At 34.9% G+C, this 20,426-nt stretch overlaps 1 protein-coding gene across 2 annotated transcripts in view; it reads left to right on the top strand.

Annotated features, from left to right (window-relative positions):
• CLPX (caseinolytic mitochondrial matrix peptidase chaperone subunit X) overlaps positions 1–20,426 on the top strand; it is a 36,845-nt gene extending 16,419 nt beyond the window's left edge. The window contains exons 5-14 of one of the 2 annotated variants that reach the window (XM_007105139.4): positions 1,845–2,004; positions 3,413–3,454; positions 7,610–7,786; positions 8,153–8,317; positions 9,144–9,232; positions 10,205–10,369; positions 13,568–13,867; positions 15,469–15,561; positions 16,836–16,942; positions 18,740–20,425. In XM_007105139.4, coding sequence (XP_007105201.1) covers positions 1,845–2,004; positions 3,413–3,454; positions 7,610–7,786; positions 8,153–8,317; positions 9,144–9,232; positions 10,205–10,369; positions 13,568–13,867; positions 15,469–15,561; positions 16,836–16,942; positions 18,740–18,830 — 1,389 coding nt within the window. In that variant the 3' untranslated portion in view covers positions 18,831–20,425. Of the gene's footprint in view, positions 1–1,844; positions 2,005–3,412; positions 3,455–7,609; positions 7,787–8,152; positions 8,318–9,143; positions 9,233–10,204; positions 10,370–13,567; positions 13,868–15,468; positions 15,562–16,835; positions 16,943–18,739 lie in introns of both variants that reach the window. The other variant, XM_028495282.2, reaches the window with a different exon arrangement.

Genomic DNA, 20,426 nt, shown 5'->3' with positions numbered 1-20,426 from the left:
CTAAATAACACCAGCCTGCAGTTTTTCCCCCTTAAGTTAATCTACTTTATGGTCAGACAGCCTCAGGCTAACAATGGAAGCAAGTAATTTTTTCCTGACCAATGTGCCAGGGCTCTCCTTTATAGCACTGTGACTTTTGTGGTGTGGGCTCTTCCTAGGAGTCTCAGATGGATTGTGATTTGGCCATGTGAAACACAGCAGAGTGTACCACCAGCTTCATTGGGTACTTGGTGTACACTTTCTGAGGAGGAACCCTGCTCTGGGCTGTGTGCCCTCTGTTCTGGCCATATCTCAGATGTTTGCACACCTACATTATTTGTCACCCTCTGCTTCAGTTTAGCTTTCTTCTGCTGTTTAGGTACCAGTGTATTTGTCTCTGCAAATGTGCTATGGCAGGTTTAATAAATCATGGGTATAATTTGTGAGGAATGATGATTTTTAAAAACTGTAATAAAATACATATGGTCAACGACTGTAGAATTTGTCATGTAAAATTAAATGAAGTAATGGAAAATATAGCTGTTAAGCTTTATGTTCCCCACTAATTTGTGTAGACTTCAGACATCTGAGTCAAAGTTCTAGAGAATGAAGTTCTAGAAAATAACTATTTTCAGGAGTTAGTGAATATTAACAGTTAATTTCTGTTTCTAAAAGCTGAAATAATTTATCCCAGGTGCTAAGCTGTTGGCAGTATCCAAGTTTCATCTAGAGCTTTAGTTTCTACCAAGAATAAGGCTTTTAGATTGCCATTTAGGTAAAAGCATAGCTTTAAAGTTAATATCTAAGAAGAAGCTAAATGTTTATGAGCATTAAAACACATTGATACTGGTGGTATAATGATCTTTGATTATATAATGCCTATTTTGAAAAGGTTATAATATGTTGTCTTTGTGAAGAATATTATATTATTGAGAGAGGTGTAAAAAGGATTTTTAAAAATGATTTACATTAATGATGATAGCTTTAGACCCATGGTGGCAAGTGTAGGTATTCTAATTGACTTTAATATTAACTTTCAAAAATTAGGATCAGTGACATTGTTTATAGAGTAGAAACTGGCATAGCACTAGAAGAGTACAGGGATACTTTGTTAAGCTAGAGAACAAAAGAATTGTGTTTTGTTCCTTTAAAGTTTGGGGCCTCTGAATCATTGCTACATAATGTGTCATGCCCTTTGCATTTTGTTTTGTTTTGTTTTTAAACCTAAAGGGAGCAAACATTCATTCATTCATTCTTTTATTTATTTATTTATTTATGGCTGTGTTGGGTCTTCATTGCTGCACGTGGGCTTTCTCTAGTTGTGGCGAGCGGGGGCTACTCTTCACTGCAGTGCGTGGGCTTCTCATTTGTGGTGGCTTTTCTTGTTGTGGAGCATGAGCTCTAGGCGCACGGGCTTCAGTAGTTGCAGCGTGCGGGCTCAGTAGTTGCAGAATGCAGGCTCTAGGGCACGCAGGCTTCAGTAGTTGTGCTGCACAGGCTTAGTTGCTCCGCGGCATGTGGGATCTTACCGGACCAGGCATTGAACCCATGTCCCCTGCATTGGTAGGCAGATTCTTAACCATTGCGCCACCAGGGAAGTCATGGCATTTTGTTTTGGATGAGAATCTTTGTTCAAATTTAAAACTGTAAGTAAATGGGCTCAGTATAGGACTTTCCCGGTGGTCCAGTGGTTAAGACTCCATGCTTCCACTGCAGGGGGCACAGGTTCCTTCCCTGGTAGGGGAAGTTCTGCGTGCTGCACAGTGCAGCCAAAAAAAAAAAAAAAAAGTGTGCTCAGTATGTAACTTAATGTGCATATTTTGTGATAGCTCATAGTAAATTGTTCATATCTAATCATTTTTCAGATTTATAACTACCTCGACAAGTACGTTGTTGGCCAGTCATTTGCTAAGAAGGTGCTTTCAGTTGCTGTATACAATCATTATAAGAGAATATATAATAATATCCCAGCTAATGTGAGACAGCAAGCAGAAGTTGAGAAGCAGACATCATTAACTCCTAGAGGTTAGTGTTTTGATAATTGACCAAAATAGAGATTACTGTGCCTTAGAGGTAATCCTTATTTGGAGCTCTTTGCTTTTGTCTTTAAATACTTTTAGTACACTACAGCATTTTTCAAAATACAGATCACTTCCCGTTAGTGGTTCATGAAATCATTTCAGTACATTGCCAACAGCATTTTAAAAAGAGTTAATAAGTGTGAGTAGAAAATACCAGAGTACGTTAACAACTTAAGTATTATTTCTTAAAACTTTTGTTTTCAGTTATATGTACATGGGTTCTGGTATACAGATTGAGACATCATTTTTGAATTGTAGACTTGACCACAACTAGTTCCCCATGACTGGATCATTGCAGTGCTCTCTGTGTGACTCTTGAGTTCTTCTCTTTTGGGTTCAGGATACAGAATTTCATTTGCCTAAGTCAGAGATATATGGAGATGATAAAGCTTACAGAACATTTTCAGCACTCTTTCCTTTTAGTCCCCAGCTACAGAGTGCAAGGTTCAGGGCAAATTTGTAAGTGATTCAAAGTATAATTCCTATTAATGGTAGATTCTAATGTACCAGTATACTGTGTAATGTCAACTTACTGTGGACAATATTGTGTATGATATTAATAGAATGATTTTATTTAAAAAACTATGAATAGAGTACAGTGTAAATATTTTAAGGGTTTTTTTGTGTGTGTGTGGTTTTTTTTTTTTGGCCAGGGTGCTATAATTTCTGATTCGTCCTACAGTGTATCATTTTACATTCTTTTAGTCATCATTTTACAATTTTAGGGAGTTCTGCTAAATACTTTTAGTATTAAATTACTTTCAGTAGCTACTAAATATATAACTGATTGGCTTAATGAAGACACTTGTTCACTGGTTGAGCTTACTGCAAAATAGTCATGTAGTAGGATCAGTTACTTTTTTAGAAAGTATAAATCATAGTAACTATTGAAAGACTTGGAACCTTCATTTTTATAAGGTCCAAATCGTGTTGTTTAGTCATGGTGCAAAATGATTTTTTCTGATTCCTTCAGTCAACAAATTAAGAGTTAAGCTCTTCTAGGTGCTGGAAAAGCAAATCGTTAACATGATTTTTATAGTAAGGGATTTAAACTCTTATTAAAGACCTAAATTATTACTACTCTTTTCTTAAAATAGATAGCAGCTTTGTATTTGACAAATGTGAATATTAGCAACTGGACAGCCATCCTTAAGCATCTTTGGGGTTTTTTTAATATAGAAAGGAGGTAGCATATAAATTCTTTGATAATGTGAAAAGCTGAAAAGACGTTAATGAACATTTTCTTTCAATATATTTGGAAGAGGGCAAGAAGTGGAATACTCCTTGTTTGTTCCCCTAAATTAAACAAATATATAATATTTTCACGTTGCCATTTTCATCCTCTTTCTTAGAGTTAGAAATAAGAAGACGGGAGGATGAGTACAGATTTACAAGTAAGTGACCTCTCTTCAGGTCCTCCTCTGTAATCATTCTTCCTTTTGAGATTTACCTCAGTGAAGTTTGTCAGCAGTAGTAATGGTAGACATGTATTTGCTTGTGTATTACTAAGAAAGATATTGTATATTATCTAAGCCTGTTTGTTATACATGGTATATATAACTTTGGAACAGTTTCATAGCTAATTTGTGTAGTTTGTAGATGTTGGGTTATTTTAGATATTTGCTTTTATCTTTTCTGTTGTGATATTTCTTAAAGCATAATGTAGAGAAATAAAAAGTACTATATGCAGTTTTCCTCTAGATCTACATATTAACAGAAGTTGTATTTTTAAAAATCTGTAGCTTGGATGTTATATCCTTTTTTAAAAAAAAACCATACAATTAGAGTTGGTCTGCCTGTAAGTGACAGATTTTAGGGGAGGCAGATTATCTTCCAGCTACTCTTTGCCAGAAACCACACTGTTTATTTTTTGGTGTTTATGAAACTTAGTGTAGACTTGCTAATTATACATAAGCACCAACTCACTGTTGCGAGCCCTAACTTCCCCTGTAAGCATCAGATGGTCTGATGGAGTGTGTGGAAGGACCTGATACACCAAAGATAGTGGCCATTCTGATGTCTTGAACCCATTCTTTGGAGGTGGATATAGCTGCCATACAGAAGGAGAAGGTTCCAAAGTTATCATAAAAAGATTCATGTTGTCACAAAAGACAAAAAACAATAGATAAGCCAGTATGAACATTTTTCACTTAAAAGTTTGATGATTTTACATTTGCCTTTGAACCAAACAGTATTATACATCTACTATTTGAAGTGTACTATATATTCAGGATGAGCTATGAGAACATAACAAGTTTACCAACTCTGGAATGAGATTTATTAAATGTAATAAAATATGCTATCAATATATATTCATAAATTTGGGCAGGTGGATGATGAAGCTACTATGAATTGTTAAAGAAAAGTCTATAGTGAGTATTTTGAAAAAATATCATATAATATATGTAGTGATTTTTTAAAAATGTATGTAGTGATTTAATATAAATGTTAACAAATAACAGTATTTAAGAACTTAGGCAAAATAATTTGTAATTACATATATTGATTGACTTGGAAATTAATATTTTGAGAGCTTATATAGAATTTACTTTCATGTATAGTTTAGTCTTCTCCTATGTGGGGCATTAGTTTTTAAAGTTAGGGCATTAGGCCAAAGTTATATATAATTAAAATATTCTTGGATGGTCCTTTGGAAATGACATATTAGAGACCAACATATGTCTTTTTAACATGTTAAGATTGATGCTTTTTTCCTCCATTATTGGAACATAAAGTTTTTCTGAAGTTAAGCACGAAATGAAATAGTTGGCTTGCATATAAGGGCTATGTTATACAAATACTTAAACACAAGAAAATGGTAATACTAATAGTAAATTCTTCCAAAGCACATAGAAAACTATCTGCCAGGCACTGTTTTAAGTGTTTTACATGTATACACTCATTAATCTTCCCCAAACCTATGAGACAGAAACTATTATTTTCACTACCATTTTACATATAAGAAAATGGAAGCACAGAAATTTTAAGTAGTTTGCCTAGGGCCATATAGCTGATGAGCTGCACACAACTAACTATTCTAGCCTGCTTGCTCATAGTCCTTATTATAGAGAGCTGCCTATGCAGTGAGAGATATGCAAGAACAGAGACTTAACTGAAAGAACAGGAGAGTTATCTCAAGTTTACCCTGGGGCATATTTTCATAAATGGAATGACAAACATCATTTGTTCTGTACTATTTAAATTATTCCTTTTTAAAAATAACTTAAATCATAGAGTAAGTTAAATACATGTGTCATATGATTTCACTGTAGTCAATATGCTTCTTGTGATTTTGTCCAAATTACCTAAATCATCTTTTCCCCCATTGGGCAGACCTACTTTTCAGCCAAGCACCTTCTTATATTATCACAATTCCTAACTAGATTTTGCTGAAATTAAAAAAAAACTTTTCTTTTTTTTGTTTAGTAGGGACAACTATCTAACTGAACTAATATAGACTGCATTTTTTTTGCCTGATGTGAATTGTACTGAGACAGCATTGTGATTTATTCGCTGATCATTAACCGTCAAATGGAGCACAACTTAATTAAATTCAAATGTTTATTGAATGCCTATTATTTTTGATGACTAGAATAACCCTTTACCAAAAGGTGTGACCCAAAGATAGTTTGAAAGTGACAGTCAGATAGAATAGGACTCTAATAATATGTCTGCTGAACATCTGTCTGTTGGTTTGATTAAAATAATAAAGCATTGGAAAATACTGATATTCTTAGAAACAACCTAAAAATAAATCCAGAAAATATAAACAAGTATGATATGAGCACAGATACCTTAAATGCTGAGAGCCAGGAGCAATATGGATAGTTACAAATCTGGCTAATTGAAAAGAGTATTGGGATTCTTTCCTTCAGCCAAGAGAGAGTGAGAATAAGATTTTTAAGGGATCCAGCTGATAAACTGTTGGTTTGCCAACAATATGATTCCCATATAGTTAAGATTATGTCTCTAATAAAGGAACTGCAGTGATCCAGTTGAGATCCTGTAAAATCAGGAATTCATATAGGGCCAGGGATAATGAATCTTACCATAGTTGGTTTCTCTGGTAGACTCACAGGATCATTTTTAAATGTAGAAGAGACTGTTGAAAAGTCATATGTCTCAGTAATTTCACTAAGAAAGCAGGCCCAGTAAAGCTAAGTGACTTGCCATGCTCCTACAATAGAACTGAGACTAGAACCCAAGTTTCCTATTTCTCAGTTCAATGTTTTTCCCTTTCTCTACAGCCCTACTTATTTTCATTTGTACTGAAAAAAATAATATACCTTTGTTTATCTTTCAAAGTGCCTCCAAATCAATTGTGTTTTGTTCTTTTTTTTTTTTTTTTAATTGGCTGTTTTTAAGGGATCCAGCTGATAAACTGTTGGTTTGCCAACAATATGATTCCCATATAGTTAAGATTATGTCTCTAATAAAGGAACTGCAGTGATCCAGTTGAGATCCTGTAAAATCAGGAATTCATATAGGGCCAGGGATAATGAATCTTACCATAGTTGGTTTCTCTGGTAGACTCACAGGATCATTTTTAAATGTAGAAGAGACTGTTGAAAAGTCATATGTCTCAGTAATTTCACTAAGAAAGCAGGCCCAGTAAAGCTAAGTGACTTGCCATGCTCCTACAATAGAACTGAGACTAGAACCCAAGTTTCCTATTTCTCAGTTCAATGTTTTTCCCTTTCTCTACAGCCCTACTTATTTTCATTTGTACTGAAAAAAATAATATACCTTTGTTTATCTTTCAAAGTGCCTCCAAATCAATTGTGTTTTGTTCTTTTTTTTTTTTTTAATTGGCTGTGTGGGGTCTTTGTTGCTGCACGCGGGCTTTCTCTAGTTGCGGCGAGCGGGAGCTACTCTTCGTTGTGGTGCGTGGACTCCTCATTGTGATGGCTTCTCTTGTTGCGGAGCATGGGCTCTAGGCACGCAGGCTTCAGTAGTTGTGGCACGTGGGCTCCGTAGTTGTGGCTCGCGGGCTCTAGAACACAAGCTCAGTAGTTGTGGCTCACGGGCTTAGTTGCTCCGCGGCATGTGGGATCTTCCCAGACCAGGGCTCGAACCCATGTTCCCTGCACTGGCAGGCGGATCCTTAACCGCTGCGCCACCAAGGAAGCCCTTGTGTTTTGTTCTTAAACACAGGCATAGAAACACAAAGTGTACATGTGACTTGCTCAAGATCATATAGCTGTTTAGAGGCAAACAAAGGACCAAAGCTAAAGCTTTCTGACTCCTAGCACTGTTCTCCTATTATACTGCCTTCTTTTCAGTAAAAGTATATTCTTCATACAAGTTTACATAAATAAGGAAGGTAAAAATAATCCATTTCCTTTGCTTGAGGTTCCCTGAATAATCATTGTGTATTGTACATTTGTCATTAGATAATTTGAGGTTTTCTTACTTTATAGGTAAGGCAAAATGTCAGAATATTTAAATTTTTTCTAAATAGGTGATTGGTTTTAGATGTAGGGTTTTATTGGGTATTTTTTCAAGTGAAATCAAATGAAGCTCTAATAATTCCTTTGTCATTTTTTCAGAGTTGCTTCAGATTGCTGGAATTAGTCCACATGGTAATGCTTTAGGAGCATCAATGCAGCAACAAGTAAACCAACAGATACATCAGGAAAAACGAGGAGGTGAAGTATTGGATTCTTCCCATGATGACATAAAACTTGAAAAGAGTAATATTTTGCTGCTTGGACCAACTGGGTCAGGTAAATAACTTACTGAAAAATCACTACTCATTAAAAAAAATAGAATATAAATGATTCTGTAACCTGTGTCTTATGACTGGGGGATTCTCATTCTTAAGAAGAAAATCTAAGGCCAATCTTATGGTAGTTATACAGGGCTTAGAACTGAATTTGAGGTGTTGGTATTGCCCTTTAGGCCAGTCCCTAATATCTTAACAGGAATAATGAAAATAGCATACCATTATATCTGAGTAATAGTAGAGAAAAGATGTAACACTAATTTTTCTTATTATACATTCTTCACATTTAATTTGTTTTGCATTTTTGTAGAGAAATTGTATGACAACATATTTTTAGTAAATTTTTAGTTACTGTTTCTATTTGTAGGTAAAACTCTTCTGGCACAAACCCTAGCTAAATGCCTTGATGTCCCTTTTGCTATCTGTGACTGTACGACTTTGACTCAGGCTGGATATGTAGGTGAAGATATTGAATCTGTGATTGCCAAACTGCTCCAAGATGCCAATTATAATGTAGAAAAAGCACAACAAGGTATGTTTCAGTGTAGTTTGTCCCCAGATATAGTCTGTTGGGGAAGCAGTCTAATAGCAAGAGAATATAATTTTTATTTTGAGTCGAGTAAAATTCTATAATTATATAAAAGTAGTTATGTTAAACATTTTCTAGCATACTAAGGGCCACATAGTTTGCTTTGCCTTAATGTTATAATATGGCTACTAGGGTGAAAACAGACTAAATTACTATTCCATTAGATCCTTAATACTATCATTGTTTTTCCTGTTCTGACTTTCCTCTAGACTCGTAATGCTGGGGTGGGGTAAGGGAGGGGACAAGGACAAGTGCAGGAGAGTGCAAGATGTATATAGAAACAAATAAGACTATTGACTGAGGGGATGTCATAGATGCTGCATTTCTCTTTTCCCTATCTGTCATCTGTCCTTGTTTACATGAGGAGATTGACAGCTTCCTGTCCAAATTCCTTTAAGACAAGAATATAGATAGGAAAAAATAAGCTAAAATTTTGCTAATACCAGCCCTGTATCCACCTTCTGCTTTCACACTATACCTCTATCTCAGCTTCTTAGAATAAAGAACCTGAAAACATTAGTGGGGTAGATAACTATTGTCATAGAGAATTGGTTATCATGCCCAAGTGATATTCTGTAGAATAAATTGTAAAACATTTGCACAAAATGAGTGGGAAAGCTAGCAGTGTATTTTTATAGTATTAAGCCATTGTATATGTTAAGTGTTAAAGATTAAATAACCTTGCTCTCTAGCTACCTAGTCGTTTAAAGCTGAGTTATCTTGTGTATATCTTTTTCATATTATAAATAGAATCCTCCTTAAATTATAGGAATTGTCTTTCTGGATGAAGTAGATAAGATTGGCAGTGTGCCAGGCATTCATCAGTTACGGGATGTAGGTGGAGAAGGCGTTCAGCAAGTAAGCAGTTGAATATTTTGTTCAAGCCCACTAAAAGGAAGGGAGTACATCAACCTCCCAAATATTGTACGTTTGGTTTCACATTCAATTAGATTCTGTTTTGTTTATTTCTCCCACTCCAGACTCCACATACCATTTAGTTCAGGTCCTAAGAGAAAGCTGTTGGCGATTTTAAATACCAAATTACCTTTGTTAGTAAATTAAAAATATTTTAAAGAAATAAATTTAATTTTTGTTGGTTTTATTACACAAAGGCCCAGTTAAACATTTCTAGAGGACTCTTGAAGAAAGTTCTGGTTCTAACTAGACATAAATGAACTATGTACATGTATCTTATTCTTTTCACTTAATTAGAAGATAAAATAGAGTTTTATGCCTTATAGAGTCATACTTAAAGTCATAATGATCTATTGGGCAACTTGACCTTTTACTGGTAACTAATTATGACATAAACTACAGGGTAAGGAAAATTGCTTTTGTTTTTTTGACCAAGACATAGACAGGTACAGCACATATAAAATGTGCTGGATGATGTTTTTTATAAAGGCATCTCAAAATATAGGTATTCTCAAAGTTTAACACTAGGAGTAGAATAGAATTTTAATTTGCATGAAAGACAAATCTTCAAATATTTTCAAATTTTGAATGTTCCCATCATGGTTGGATAACATCTTAGAGAGCCATAATTCTATCTTTATGTCAGAACTATGTCTTTACTATCAAAAACAACCTCTTGGGTTGACTGTTTCCTGAATGCATCAGGAGTCTTATAACTATTCCAAATAAATTTATGAATAATTAATGTGATAGTATATTAGATTTTCATGTTAGTTATAGAAATGTGGGAGTTTTCTTCAGTTATGCTCATTGACCATAACCACATATTATTTTCCCCATTGAATCCCATTACCTAAAGTAGAATAAATAATACGCTTATATGATGATGCCATAAATCATTTATTCTTTATTTAGGGCTTATTAAAACTACTAGAAGGCACAATAGTCAATGTTCCAGAAAAGAATTCCCGTAAGCTACGTGGAGAAACGGTACAAGTTGATACAACAAACATCCTGTTTGTTGCATCTGGTGCTTTCAATGGTTTGGACAGAATCATCAGCAGGAGAAAAAATGAAAAGGTAAGTTTGAGTGATTACTAGGAGAGAGAGCATTTGAAGTTAGAGGATGGACCCTCAGTTTCTAATCTCATATCTGCTGGCTGCCAGTTGTGGATTTTTACGAGTTAGAGTTTTCTTAGAGTATACCAGAAATATATGCCTAGTTCTTTTTAAAATTTCAGAGTAGTAGTTTGGAAGATTTCTAAATATCATCTGTATATGGGCATTTTTAAAATATAACTTGATGATTTCAATTTTATATTTCATCTGAGGAGTTTTTTTATTATTTGAGGTAGCTGCTGTATCAATAAAAATTCTACTCATTTCTCTTGCCCAGTTCACTGGAGCCCAGTAAAGAGCTTGTCTCCATTGCTCCTGCCCATAGAGTCTTCATAGATCACTGCTGACATTCACAAATGGAGGAAAGCAGTTTGGAGGTTGGGGGAAGGGTTGTGATCCCACCTGGTTTTATAGATGTTTCTTAAACATTCTTATAAGCCTTGATTTTAACTGGAACTTATTTTTTCATATCCTCAAAGTTCATGCCCAGTACCTATTTATTGATTGATTATGATAAAATGTAATGTCAGCATAGTGGCAAGAAGCCCGAAAACTTGCCTGTTTTCCGTGCTTTTGTGTTTTACATAATAGCCACAAATGATACCTTTTATACAATATATTCTACGTAAGTGAATATATCATAGATCACCTCTTTGCTATATTGTTTGCTTTAAGTCTCCTTGGCCTTGCATGTTTAGTAGTTTACTTTAGTTTTTAGTTTAGTAGTAGTAGCTACTAATGTAGTAGTTTAGTAGTAGTAAAAAAAAAAAAAATTAATGCTGCTAATAAATGGTTGCCTGTGTTAGTTCCTTTGCATAGCCTAGATGAGAAACCTCTTGTACAGATACTAACTGAGCCAGGTAGTGCTGTTATTCCTCAATAAGGTTAGATTTTTATTTTTCATATTAGTTAATTTATGTTTTTCTTGCTTTTGAAATTCTGTATAAATTAGCCTAACAAATTAGAAAGAAGAAATTATTTCTTTGTGTGTGCGCCCACATGCACACACACGCATGTGTTTGAGAGAGACAGATGGGGGAGGGTGGGGAAGAGAGAGAACTCTATATTCAAAATTCTGTAACCAAAGGCAAGGACCATGTTCTTACATTTATTTATAATTCATACTTACAAAAAGAATTTGAAGCTAGAAACATTTAGAAAAGAACAATTAAAAGTATTATTAGTAAAGATATCAGAAACATGTAAAAGGAAGGTTTAGGTCATTTCAACTTAGTGGAAATTAAGTCACTCTGTTTAGCTTTGAACTTCTTAATGAAAAGTAGGGAGAAATCGTGAGCTAGTTTTTATTGCCTGAAAGAGGAAGGGTATGATGTCTTCATGAGAGACAAAGATTAAAAAAGAGTTTTTCACTTAGATTTTTTTTTTTTTAATTTATTTTGGCTGTGCCAGGTCTTAGTTGCAGCATGCAGGATCTTCGTTGTGGCATGTTTAGTTGCGGCATGCAGGATCTTTAGTTGCAGCATGTGAACTCTTAGTTGTGGCATGCATGTAGGATCTAGTTCCTCGACCAGGGATTGAACCCGGGCCCCCTCCATTGGAAGCGTGGAGTCTTACCCACTGGACCACCAGGGAAGTCCCTGTCACATAGATTTTTAGGAAAAGAAGACAGAGACATAAGAGAGTCTGCAACAGTGATTTTATAGAGGATTAAACACATCCATTTGGCTACTGTTTTTACCAAACCTCACTGAAAGCCAGGAGTACAATATAAATAATATACCTCTACCTCTACCTCTTTCCTAACCATATGAAACTGCTTGCAGTCTTAAATTTTATTCCTATTGCCTTTGCTCATGTCCTCCCCACCTCAGTCCAGTTGGCAAATATGTGTTCATTTTTTTTTAACACAATAAACATTTATTTCTTGCTCAAACAAATCCATAAGTGTATTGGGTGGTAATACGTGTTCATTCTTTAACACTCAGTCTGTTAAGTGATTAGGCAGTTCCTCTGTGAAGACTTTCTTGGTCACCTCTTACCCTCCGTCCCCAGTATTTCCTCTTTTCTTTCTTTCCACTGCTGTAGTTTCCTGTACAGTTGTCCTTCATTGCACCTATGATGCTTTAATATCTTCATGTGTTCTCACTGTAAATAAGTCCCTTTAGTTTAGGATAAGGGCTGTCTTCAAGTTTGTATCCTCAGTGTTTTATAATAATGCTTAATGCTTAATAAATGTGTATCCATATATATAATAAATATGTGTATATATATTTATCACTATATATGCCTATATTGTATATATAATAAATGCTTAATATATGTTTAAATTATTGAATGAAAGGTATTTTGCTTTCTGATACACTGTCCACATACACAGCTTAGAGTATCAGGAATGGATTTTTAACTTAGCTGTCTTCTAATATATCATGTACTTCTCTTGTTCTTTTGACAAAAGTTGTATGACTTATCAAAATTAAACTTCGGACAGTTGCCTGGAGTATAGTTCTTTTATACTGACTAAAGCAAGATCCATACACCTTAGCTACACAACTTTTTGCAGCAAAGTTACCATTTTTGTTTGATGTCCTTACATGTTCTTTATAAAATCTAAATTATTCTAACTCATAGGATGTTCTAACTCATAGGATATTCTAACTCATAGTATGCAACCCCAAATCACGATTTTAATAGAATGCTTAGCAATGACTTAAGACACTTGTGGATAATTTCGTTTTAAGTCTGCTTGTTCCATAGGCACTACTCCTGTTTACAGTATTACAAAACTGACTTTGGTTACAAAATAATTACTATCTCTGTTTCCACAGTTCTTGCACATTTTGGAAGCCACACTAGTCTAGAGGTCTCAGAAAAATCCTGCAACATCATTATATGAGTTCTAAGGGACTTCCCTTCACACTTCTTACTTACCTACTTTTACTAGAATTCATTCTTTGAGAGTTGGTTAGGTTCTCAATTCTGAAGGCAGATAGAGCTGAGTTTGAATCCTGGCTTTTACCACTAGCAGCAATGAGAGCTTTGGTCAAGGTACTTAACCTCTCTAAGCCTTTTTTCTTCATTGTAAAATATAAATGATAATACTTTCTTCTGTTGTGAAGATGGCATGAGATATGCATGTAAAATGCTGAGCACAATGCAGCTTCATTCTGTTATTTATAATACCTGTCTTTTCTTTGGCAGTATCTTGGATTTGGAACACCATCTAATCTGGGAAAAGGCAGAAGGGCTGCAGCTGCTGCAGACCTTGCCAATCGAAGTGGAGAATCAAATACTCACCAAGACATTGAAGAAAAAGATCGTTTATTACGTCATGTGGAAGCCAGAGATCTCATTGAATTTGGCATGATTCCTGAGTTTGTGGGACGGTTGCCTGTGGTAGTTCCTTTGCATAGCCTAGATGAGAAAACACTCGTACAAATACTAACTGAGCCACGTAATGCTGTTATTCCTCAGTACCAGGCCTTATTCAGCATGGATAAGGTTAGATTTTTATTTTTTATACTTACTTAATTTATGGGGTTTTTTTTTTGCTGTTGAAACTCTACATACGTTAGCCTAACAAATTAAAAAGCAATACTTAATCTGGAATACCAGCCTGTTCCTCAGTAAATATGGATCCAGGAATCAGGGAAGGCACGTTGTGTCATATTAGACACTTAGGAGTTGGCTTTATTTTTTTCTTAATTAAAATCGACATTGTAGCTTAAAGCCCAAGGATATATATGGAGAGAAATTGTGCTAGCAGCCTACCCCTAACCCCTCAAGCCAGGCACACAGGATTGTCTTTTCAGCCTTGATATTCTAAATGCTTTCATTGTGACATACTAGGTATACTTTTTCCTAAAGTTAGTTCTCACATCTACTTCTCTGCAGCCAGACACCTGGAGCCATATATCTAATCAGATAGCAAATGTTTGGGTTTTCTGAACCTAGTGTCTCAAAATATCAGTCTCCTTCTCTCCATTGCCACTGTCCCTACCTCAAGTCAATCTCCTTTATCATTCTTCACCTTGACCCATGCATTTACTTCCTAATTGGTCTCCCTATCTAAAGTCTGTCTCTGACCACCACCACCAAAATATTATCATCTCCCACTTTACTTCCAGAGTGGATCTTTTTAAAATTATTGAACACAGTGTCCAACAAATAGATATTAAGTTCTTAATAAATACTTACTGAATGAATAAACACAAAGCTAATTATTTCACTTCCCTCCTTAAAAATCCTTCAGTGGTCCCCTAGCCTTATTTAGATGCCCCCACTTTGGTTCTCTCTTAGCACCATGTGCAAACACTATGCTATAAATGCTCTTTTGCCAATTTGTCACCACCCAATACACTTAAGTTTCTTGAGGGCAAAGGTGGTGTCTGATTCATCACTCAGTTTCTAATATATAAACACACAGGGGTTCAATAGATGTTGAATAAAGTCCTAGAAAATCCACATAATGTAGAAAACCTCTTCAGGGACTAAGGACAAACTTTTGATTCATACTGATACCTTCCCATAGGTTAATTCATAGAAACAAGTGCTTTTTGAAGGCAAGGTTCTGAAGCACCATGAGAGATAATTACCTCACTTAAATTTTACATTTTCTGGATGTAGAAATTAATAAACAAAAGTTGTTTAATACCAAGATTTTATAAAATCTGATGTTCCAGAGTATTTTGATTTGGGGAGGGTATATTAACTTCTCAATAAGTTTTGGAATTTGTGGTAATTTAGAGAGACTTGTCTAAAGCTTTACCTTTATTCTATAGGATGAGAGGGTTAGTAACACTCTTTAGAATGAGTATTTTCCAGAAACTGAGTTACAGTCTAAAAATGCTTTAGTCTGAAAGGGGATAGGGTCAGTCAAGACACAAAGATTCTGACCTTGTGTTTCTGAGTATTAGTGAATCAGTGTACTTAACTCTCTGGAACTTGTTTCTTTACCTGTAAAGTCAGGGCATTAGTCTCTTTTTGTTCTAAAAAGACCAGTAATGGTGGTAGGTAGTAATAGTAGATCAAATACTGCATGGTTATATTAGGAAAATATCATCAAGTATTATCTGAGTTATTTCTTTTGAATATGTTTGTAGTGTGAACTGAATGTTACTGAAGATGCTTTGAAAGCTATAGCCAGATTGGCACTAGAACGAAAAACAGGTGCACGAGGCCTCCGGTCCATAATGGTAAGTTGGCATACATTTACAGAAACTAGATTATTTCTTGGTCTGAATTTTGAGAATATTAAACCTCGATGTTTTCCTCTGGAAATACATCCAGAAAATTGGTCTAATATTTTTTGTGATTTTTTTTTTTTTTGGTCACAGTATATTATATTTTTCTTTTTTCTAAAAAGGAACTTCAAGGTGTTTGCAACAAAGGACATACAGTTAATATGATTAATGAAATAGAGGAAATCAGGATCATGGGAAGGAGAATTTCAGAAAACGCTTCATAGGCCTTTAGACTTAAGCTCCAGAGTGCCTTCTCAGAACCATTGAAATCCTCATTGTTGTTTTTTGTTTGAAATTAAGTTGTAGATACTGTGGCATTTTACCCCTAAATTCTTCAGTATGTTATGAACTGTTTTTATTTTGTTACAAATCCTAGAGACCCAGCCTACTTTGAGTCACCACCCACCCTCTTCCTTAAGAGTTCTCTCCCCTACTCCCCCAGGTCTGGCTGTACAGTGGGTTACTATTTCCCTACATGCTCCCAAAGCAAGCACATATTCTGTTCTCTGAGGATTTCACTGCTAAATATTACTTCTCTCATCTCAGTAGGACTTTTTCATTAGAACTACACATCCATCACAATTTGAGATTTTACTCTTTAATGAAGGCCTGGACTTCAGGTGTTGTGACAGATTTATAAGCATGTAAACTAGAAGAACAGGTGATATAGTTGACATTTTTAGAAAATTTGATGTACTCAACCAGTATTTTCCTTAAGATGGAATATAATCCAGCCCCTACTCATAGGCAAAACTAGTTTTCTTTAGCAAATAACTTTAGATCTACTGCAGCACTTGAGACAAATGCCTGTTTGAAGTCATAGCTTGGTAGAGATGATTTAGGATTAAATCGTTTCAAATTAAGGATTACTAGTTGACCTCCTTTGGTCATAGAGTATGTCAGGAATGCTTCTGAGTAACATCTGAATCACATACAAAATGAAGGTACAGTCTTTTTTATGTGCATGGTGACCTAAGTAGGCAGAACTACAGACAAAAAAGCCTTCACTTATAGAATGACTTCTCTCTGAATTTAGTTAGAAGCTGTTTTAATATGAAGAATATGAAAGCTTTTACATTGACTTTTCAACATTCAGTTACTGGTGCATAAAAGGGACTCCATAATATTTGTTGAGTTGATGAATTCGATTGATAACCTATAGAATACAAGCATTTTATATGTAACCTCAGTTTTCCATGTAATTCATTACTTTTTTATCTCTTTAGGAAAAGCTGTTACTAGAACCAATGTTCGAAGTCCCCAATTCTGATATTGTATGTGTGGAGGTTGACAAAGAAGTAGTAGAAGGAAAGAAGGAACCAGGATACATCCGGTAAAGTGTATTGTCAAACTAAAACAGATCTAAAGCTTAAGATAGGCTTTTTATTGCTATGGTTTATTGGTCTGTCATAAAATTGTATAAAAATCCTTATAAATCATAAAGGAATCAGTTATCTCAAGTTTTCTGTAGAAAAATTTTCTAATTTTGGTTTATAAAATGATGTTTTGAGTCTTGAAAATTGATCTTCAAAATTAGTCTCCACTTGGGACTTCCCTGGTGGTGCAGTGGATGACTCCACGCTCCCAATGCTGGGGGCCCGGGTTAGATGTCTGGTCAAGGAACTAGATCCCTTATGCGTGCTGCAACTAAGAGTTCGCATGCCACAACCAAGGAGCCCAGCTACTGCAACTAAGACCTGGTGCAACCAAATAAATAAATAAATATTAAAAAAAAAATTAGTCTCCACTTTTTTCTCCTAAAGGAAGAAGTATCAAAAAAGATATAAAAGTAATCCAAATGAAAATACTTAAATGAACTTTGCTGCTAATTCTGTAATTTATGAATTACTTGTTTCATGTCTTTCATAAGACCAAAACTTTTAAAAATATTTATTTATTTGGCTGCGTTGGGTCTTAGTTGTGGCATGAGGGATCTTTGTTGCGGCATGTGGGATCTTTCATTGTGGTGCAAGGGCTCTTCATTGTGGCGCACAGGCCTCTCTCTAGTTGTGGTCCCGTGGGCTCTGGCTCTCTAGTTGTGGCACGCAGGCTCAGTAATTGCAGTGTGTGGGCTCTCTAGTTGTGGCGTGTGGGCTCAGTAGTTGCGGAGCACGGGTTTAGTTGCCCTGCGGCATGTGGAGTCCTAGTTCCCAGACCAGGGATTGAACCTGTGTCCCTGCATTGCAAAGTGGATTCTTAAGCACTGGACCACCAGGGAAGACCCACATAAGACCAAAACTTTGACAACATAATTTTTCTCTTAGTTGTATCTTATCAATTGACAAATTTGACATATCTTTCACTGCTTTATTTAACTATTCTAGGGGTCAGCAAACTGTCTTGTACAGGGCTAGATTAATACTTCAGGGCCATACAATCTGTATTGCAGCTACTCTGCCCTCATAGCACTAGAGCTACAGTCCATAAATGAATGAGCATGTCTGTGTTCAGATAAATATTTACAAAACAAATGATGGGCTTTATTTGGCCTGCAGGCTATAGTTTACTGACCCCTATCTAGTCAATAAATATTTATTAAACACTGCTTGACATTAATGTTACCTACATACAAATTAGATTTCTGTCACAACGTATGTTACGTTTTACGCTTATCTTCTAAGGTAACTTATGAGGCAGTTGATTGGTTTTGAACAACCTTTACTTATTCAAAGAGATATAATCTCTCATTTTTATTGTTTAATATTAATATATAAAGGAATTGTGGTGGTCTGATCATAATTTTGACTAATTTGAGTCATATGGGTTTGATCAGAAGCTTTCCACTTCTTTACCACTGACATGCTAAATGTCAAGCATTTTCGTTAAAGTAATAGATTCTACTTTTTTGCTGGAGGAAAGGCCTTCACAGTTGAAGCCTTGTTGTTGATTTATTTCAGTAAAAAATTTGTTTGGGAAAACTACTTGTAGTTTTTGGTTGTGTGCTCTAAATGTTTCCCATATTTTACTATTAAGCAATCTTAATATTAGAAGTGCTCTTAATATTTTCCTTCTTTGTGTGTCATTTCTAGCTAAGTGGATTAATTTTTTATTATTCATTTTTTTGAGAAGTTGTGTTTACCCCTAATTCTTATTTAAAAAAACAAAAAACACTGATGGCTTTTCATTATAGGGCTCCAACGAAAGAATCCTCTGAAGAGGAGTATGACTCTGGAGTTGAAGAAGAAGGATGGCCTCGTCAAGCAGATGCTGCAAACAGCTAAACTGTCAGACTTCTGTCCTGTATATAAAGTTTTCCTTCTTTTGTTTAGGATCATAACTGTCTCTGCAGTTTGACATTAAAAGCATTGGATCTATCTTGGATATCATACATGGTCAGAAGCTTTTAGGATGAAAATCAGATCATGTATATAATGTAACATCACATTGATTTATACAGACTGACATTACATGGACTTTAATGACACAATGTTCAGACAAAATGTACATTATTTTGGTTTGGTTTTTAAAAAATATGCTTTAAAAAAATTCTTAGGAGTTCTTTTAAGCAATGCAGGTGTTGCAATAACTGTGGATTTTACAATAATGTAACTATAAATGGAAAAATAAATTCTTTAAAATTGAAGATTGGGATGCCATTCTTTAGTTTAGCCTTTTCTACCCATGTTTGTTTCCTGAAAATATTAGAATTTTTGTCATCTTAAAAATTGGAACAGGTAGTTTCCAAGTAGTTAAAGATTTCATGGAAAAAGTACCCTGAAGAACCTTATTTTGATGATTTGTTTAGCTGTATTCTTAGTCTTATCCACTAATGCATGACACTAAACTTCCCCGTTGGACTATAAAAAAAGGCCATTCTCTTGCTGACTTGTCTGATTTATTTGCCATCTTTGGTCCATTTTAGTACCATGAGTGAGCAGATGGAATTGAAGTCTGCCTTAAATCTTCAGAAAAAGACTACATCTAATTCTAAAAGTAGCATTACAGCCATGTGCTGAGCTAAATAAAATATCCTAATACATTTACCTAAAGTACTTAGTTTTTTGTTGTTTTCTGGTGCTGGATATTTGTCTAATTCTTTGGCTTCATAGAATATTAAAGAAAATCTATGCTATCAGCAGAAGGGAATGTGTTCATACTAAAGTTATTAACTTTCATTATATAAGAAAACTAAACAGTGAGGGAAATTTGGGGGACTTAACAGTGAAAATTATTTCATTTGATTCCATAAATATTAAAATATTTGGGTACCTTTTAAACTTTTTTCTTTCCCACTATATTGATAGAAGTTCCTATACTGTTCCTTCAGTTCAGCCTCGTTGGAAATTGTTTAAATCAGAGTACCTTTAAACATTTGTTTTCAGTTTTTAGTTTATAAACTCTTGAGTTTTCCTCTTACTGCCCCCGCCCCCATTTTCTTAGGAAAAGAACCCTAAGCTATTAGCAAATTCTACATCTTGTTGATGAAATTGGGTTTTCTGTGATCTAATAAGAGATGTCTGATATCTATTTATGGCTGGGGTAGGACCAGAAATGCACTTTTGCAAAGTGTTTAATTTAAGCCTGGTTGCTAGAGTATAGAACAGAAACTGGTATCTTTCTTGGTCTCCCTAGTAATGGTTGAAGTTCTTCTCAGGAAGTCTTTTATATTATAACTGTTCCTTATCTTTTTCTTACAGCCTCATCATTTTCCTTTTTGTAGAGTGAAAATTGGAGTAGCTACTAAATATATTAAAGGCAGTCCTCCAGAAATGCACTGGGAGATATTTTAGTCACAACAACTTACATTTGGTTTTGAAAGTTAAAGCATAATTGATGTTTTTAAATTAAACACAACTGAGTATAACTACGATTTGTAT

Source organism: Physeter macrocephalus, chromosome 11, assembly GCF_002837175.3.
Source record: "Physeter macrocephalus isolate SW-GA chromosome 11, ASM283717v5, whole genome shotgun sequence".
Taxonomy (NCBI): domain Eukaryota; kingdom Metazoa; phylum Chordata; class Mammalia; order Artiodactyla; family Physeteridae; genus Physeter; species Physeter macrocephalus.
This window is presented reverse-complemented; position numbering and strand designations above follow the sequence as displayed.